General features: G+C 39.4%; 1 protein-coding gene across 1 annotated transcript in view; it reads right to left on the bottom strand.

The window, feature by feature from the left end:
* Positions 1–1427: 1427 nt before the first annotated feature.
* The window catches only part of LOC104413426 (protein shisa-9-like), a gene marked incomplete at its 5' end in the record, with an annotated part of 19182 nt that continues 14561 nt past the window's right edge, over positions 1428–6048 (bottom strand). Inside the window, one exon of the mRNA XM_010024416.1 lies at positions 1428–1907. Within this exon, the coding sequence (XP_010022718.1) occupies positions 1537–1907 (371 nt within the window). The remainder of the gene's footprint in view (positions 1908–6048) is intronic.

Here is a 6048-nt window from a genome sequence, read left to right as displayed (position 1 = left end):
GAGTTCGTTGCCTGTCACCAGGCTGTTGCAGCACCGCCATCCCATCCCAACTCTGTTTATCTCTTTGTGGATGTGTCGAAGCCTTTACAGGCCCAGGACTGTGAGTCTGCTACCAGTGCCAAATTCAAGAATGGCTTTACTCACACGAACAAGGCATTCTGCTCATCAGAACCACAATCAAGACCACGAGTCCAATTGTTTGTTTAGTTTAAACCCAGATCTCTGACATTTGAGGCTACTCCGTTAGCCTCTTCCACCAAATAGTCCACCAAGAGGGAACGCCACTATAGAAAGCCAAACGATAGAGACATTATACCATATAACATTTAGTTGAACTACAGAGAACTACCATGGCTAAAAGCAAATACAAAATGAGAGACTAGGGGGAAGAAGTTTAAATTGGGAAAATTGAGGGGCTAACTAAATGGTCTTGACTCTGCAACCACTGCATGGCGATATAGTCCAGTTTCCCTTCGGGACAAACAGAGCAGGCTGAGCAGGGCAGAACCCTTGTCATCCTTAGCAAAACATGAGGAAATAGCTTAAAGGAACAGGGGGGTCACTTTGAGAAACAAGACTGTCATTGAACAATAGTAATACAGTAAAGGCACCACCCACGCTTAATTTCAGTCTGAAGCAGTTGAAGATAGGCAAAACATATAGGTGAAGAAAAAGTCCTGACAGTCTGCAAAGTGAGAATTGTTACCATCTGCCCGAAACCAGGAGGACCGCGAGGGAATTTTCTGATGCCCTTATTCCCCCAGCAGCTTTCTGTGTCATATGATATGTCTCTTCTTATTTTGGAGGTTCCCAAAAATTTCAGATCAAATGAAGTAAACTCAAATAAAATCTTCTGCTGTTTGTTATCATCCTGCAGATTTCTTTGCCAGCCAGAAAGGTTCCATATGCTTTTAATTGTAACAGTCTTCATGGATTCCTTGTGAAAGAGTCTTTGTCCTTTACTGTATTTATATTTTTTGCGCTTTCTATAGGTTGGTGTGAAAGTACGATAGCACATGTCGGGGGCTGTACCGAGATGTTTACTCTTGGCTTTTCACAGGTCTAGTGATTATTAATAGGTTTTACACAAAATTCCTCTCTGAAACAATGTATTACAGTATATCGTTCTCTCTTTCTTCCTCTGTCTCAAGGCAGGAACATAGTGTAAATATTTAAGCAGACATAAAGTTTCTTTAGATTGTGCTACTTCTCATCATGGATTTTAGTTTCAAGTAAAAAAATTTAGTCACAAGGGTTTGTGTTCCATTGTGAAATATAAATGGAGTTTATAATTCAACCTTCAGTGTGTATTGCTGAATGGTATTAACCCACTCTTCGGCCTACGGTTGGTTGGATACCAAGAGTGTCCTGGTGTAATTTCCTTCCTTCTCTCTTCTTTTTTTTTTTTTTAATTATTATTTTATATTTTTAGATTTATTTTTTGCCTTTCAGTTGAGTGCTTGTGTTGTGTGTGTATTTGTGTGTGTATTTTAAAGGATTTCAGTTAAAAAAAAAAAAAAGAAAAGGAAACCAAACTCAAACAGTTACTTCTGTCTTGCTGTTAGTTATGAAGTATGGCTGTGGGCCCAAATAATGCTGGCTCCGGGTTGTCAGTGGGTCACTTAATGTTGGGTCTCCCATACCATGCTTCCCCTTGTTTGTGTATGCTTGCCGTCTGAGAGACTGGTCATTGGGATCCCAGGTCTTGTAGTGGGAATTGTAACCTAGTGGGTGTGTGTGGATCTTTGCCATTCTGGATTTCTGCCCATTCTGTTTGGTTAGGCCACTGTCGATTGTGTAAGCTCTGTTGTCATCTAGGCGCACTGGATGGAGGGGCAGGCTCCCCTTGGCAGCCAGTTCTGCAAGATGCCGGCGTTTGGTGTAGAAGTCATCGTTGACTTTGTCAGCTATTTGGATGTAAAAGGGGTAGAGGACAAAAAATAAATCAGTTGGACACAAGAAAAATGTTACAGAGTTTACAGTATGTCATGCAGTTACATCTGCGGACCAGATACACTCAGGGGTCTGTAAGCAGGAGCAATCTGTGCCACCTCCCACTCCTTGTTTTTATTCTGTAGCGTATTTTTGGATGCCATTATGGTAGGCTTTTCATATATGCAGACAAAAACCTAGTGCCTATTAACAAAAGACTGTGTCTGCACCTTATCATTCAGGTTGTGCTGATATTTACGTTATGGGGACAGGTATGTGTGAGAGCACATCTCTTTAAATGCAAAGTGGCATGTGGGTGTTTAGCCAAGCCAGTTGTGAGGTCCAGTGATGTATGATGGATGAAATCTGTTCTTCTAATTGGTTGGAGGTTCACTAATGCTTTATGGGACTGAAAATTCCTTGGGTTGCTGAAGGTGATGTATTCACCCTGTGATTTTACAGTCAATGAAAATTCTAAATTCCAGATTCTGTCATAATTTTCTGGGGCCAATTTCACTAATAAATACAGCAATAACCCTGCCAACAAATACTGCATTGCAGTTCTCAAATTAGGAGTTTGCCCTCTGCGATTTCCTAGACAAGTGTCTTTCAGAGCATGCTTTTGCATGATTGTTGTATTGCTGGCCTTGCTTAAAAAGCTATGCTCAGGAAGCTAAATGCATTCTATAGCACTCCAGCAACTCATGTCAGTTTTGAGACTGAGTATCAGGGGTTAATGCGAGCTTAACTGAACTTCATTTTTTCAAGATCTTGCCTTTTATGTAAAGAAGGTTTATTTATCCCCTTCAAAACTCTAGATTTTTATTTCAGATACTGCCAGATATGTAGATCAACTAACAGAGTGGTGTGTTAATCAGCAGTGGTGTGTTTTGAATATGTGATTGTGTCAGTCTGGATTTGACTTTTGCTGTATCCTGGCTAGATCCATCCATTTTCCTTGAAGCTATGCCATGTAAGGCTTCTCTGCAGAAGTCTCCTACATGTAGCTGTCTGAACAGCTCAGCTCCTCTTGCCTTCATGATGAGTAAGTTTCTAGTTCCCTGTACCGTTTTTTGCTTATTTTCCCTCTTTTTCTCTCTCGCCAGTATTTCTAGGAGGCTTTTGTTGCACTCTGCATTTTCTCCTTCTCTCTAGTTCTGAACTGGATCTTTATGCAGGGTAGTGAAATTCCCATGAGAACCACATTAATCTTCAAGCTCAGATCTGCGTCCCCCTTGTCCTGGCCCCTCAACAGGGAGGAATATTACTAAAAGTAGTCGCTGTTTATGATCTCATGACTTTTTTTTTTTTTTTTTTTGTATATTGACTGTGCAACTGGAGTTTGGTCTTATATCCTTAGTTTTGTCATTAAAGAGGTGTTTCCTCTTTGATGAGGTGAAATTGCTCATTTGTGCTATAAAATTAAGCTTTGTGTTCTTTACCCTTCTCCATCTGTTGGTTTTCTTTAAGCTATGAGTTCTTGCTTTCCTACAGCATACAGGTGTCTTCTGTTTTAGACAGATCCCAGAATGCAAATAGTGGCTTATTCTCATTTCAGTACAGGATGAGCAGTTGCAGTTGCTGCTAGACCTGCAATGTGTTACAAAGAGAACCTGCCAAGTTCTACTTTGGTTTTTGGGTGAGTTGTTTGATTTAGAGATCTGTAATCTGAATACTCAAGAGGTTGTACCTATTTCTCCTAGAAAGAGCTTTTTCCAATTCTAAATTGGCTTGTCCTTTTAATTTGTTAGTATTCACTGAATACCACAAAGCAGTGTTATGCAAGTTGAATAAAACCAGGGAAGAAATGCAGTCTGTATTTGTAATTTCTCATTTAATTTCACAATAGTTGAGAGAAACAGTTTCAGAAAAGACAATGTGAATATCCACACAAGTCTTTATTTGTATAAGTTTTTACATCAAAGGCACTGCAAGTCAGCTGGTTGGGGGAGTGATGATCTATATCATGGCTTAGACCTTGTCTACCTAGAAGTCATGCTAGCTTACGTGATTTAAATTCAGCATAGTTAATTATGTCCAGCTCCTAATATAGATACATCTGTCTATTCCACATTTATATTGGTTTAATTCGCATAGAAAAATTTAAAACAAAGCCAATCTCATGTAAGAATAGAGTAAAATTGTAAGCTTGTACTTTTAGCTTCATCTTAGGTAAGCTGCAGCAATTTGTCTTACATAACCAAGATCTTTGATGATCAAGTAGAAGGCGAACAATGGCTTCTGTGGTGATGCAGTTATGTAAATGATGACCAAACCTGCAGATCTTTGTATTGCCTGATTTTTTTTGCATTTTTCTCTTTTGTATGGCTAAGTGAAAAGGCCACAACAAGTTTGAGCTACTTCCTTAGTTTCTTTTTATTTTTATCTTGCTCACATATTTCCCCCTGCCAGCAGTGGTCCCGAGGCTCTGAATCTTACCACACATCAAAAACGTTATTCAGATCTCCAAACACATCAAGATTGATGTCCTCACAGAAAGTACATAGTAGTATTGTTCCACATAAACAACACCTCCACTGTAAACACTAAGCAAGGAAGAAATGAGCCTTACAAGGACTGTACCTATGGCACATCTGTGATTTCGCTCTTGGTTATGCCATGTTATATGTGAAACTTTCAGCTGTGTTTGTTTCTTACAGAAGATCACATTCAAGGTCAGGTTGGATAGGCTTTGAGCAACTCGCTGTAGTGGAAGGTGTTCCTGCCTGTGGCAGGATGCTCTTTAAGGTTCCTTCCAACCCAAACCATTCTGTGATTCTGTGATCATACAGAAAGTTAAATGATTAATTCAGTAAATACGGTTTCATTACAGTTGCTTAAACGAGGTTAGCCTACAGTCCCTTTCTAGGAACTTCTCAACTGTTGTCTGGAAACTGGGCTTGAAGAGGATTTACAGGTCAAAGCCTGGTTTGTTTTCATCAATAAATTCAAGCAGAAAGCTGGCTGATTGGTTGTGGTTTTGTGTGGCATTGACAGTGTGGGAGAGCTGCTGTTTGTGGTTGTCCTGATCAAATTATGGTTTGTAGGGCTTTGCCTGAGAATTTCTTATGTATGCCTAGGAGAATCATGCTAACACTGAAAACCAGCCTCCTTCTCTAATGTTTTAACCTCTTAAAAACCCAGTTTCCTTTCAGCATGCATGCTCAGGCTTACACATAGGCACATGTACCAGAACTGGGTGGGGGAAGTACCATTGTAGGAAATACGTAGCAAAAATGCATTGATAAACCCAAATTGTTCAGTTTTTCAAAAGAGTTTTTGGCAAGTCTTGAAATGTACTGACTAGATTATAGGTTTTCTAATACCAGTGTGCTATGTCCCAGGGTAAGTGACCTGGTGATAGTTTTGTGCAGAAACAGGGACTTTTACTTCTGATTTGCAAAGCAGAAAAGATTCGGTAGACTAAGATCGAGCACGGTTTTTAACAAATATTTTATCAAGAGAAGGATGTTTATGGTATCCTGATGCCAGCTGCTTTAGAAATCAACTGTTAATCTCAGAAAGTTTATTTTTCTTCTTAACCAGCCCCTATAAATAGTTTGTGGACTTTGAACATGCGAAGAGACATTTCGAAGTTACAGGATGGATTTCTTATGTGACCTTGGGTACATGACTCAACTTCCCTCTGCCTTGGATTCACCAGCTGTAAAATGAGCTGTTAACACATTGGAGGAGGTAGTTAAGTGTTAGGAAGTTTAATTGCTATTTGTAGAGTATACTGACTTTTCAGATGAAAGGTGCTATAGAAGTGCTTTTTGCATTGGATTCTGTATATAAATCAGTTAAATAGGATTTAAAGATATCACTGTCATGTTTGCAAAGGGAGTAAAGAATTAGAATTGCAAAATTGCCAAATGAACAATAGGAAAAGAAGGGCTTTAATTCTGAGTGTTCTTCTTTGTGTTTCCTCCCTCCAGTCTTGGCAGCTAATTATAAAAATGTTCTCAGTTTCAATATTTTTGCAAGGTTTTTACTCCTTTAAGGTAATGCACCCACAAATTTAGTTACTGTTGTAGCTGTTCAGCTGGAAAAAATGTTAAAGTAAGAATTTTTTCCAACCTAAAGCCTGTGCCTGGGAGGGGGGAGAATTTGGGC

Source organism: Nestor notabilis, unplaced genomic scaffold (genome assembly GCF_000696875.1).
Source record: "Nestor notabilis isolate BGI_N333 unplaced genomic scaffold, ASM69687v1 scaffold8131, whole genome shotgun sequence".
Classification (NCBI taxonomy): domain Eukaryota; kingdom Metazoa; phylum Chordata; class Aves; order Psittaciformes; family Psittacidae; genus Nestor; species Nestor notabilis.
Note: the sequence above shows the minus strand (reverse complement) of the source record. Positions and strands in the feature narration are given on the sequence as shown.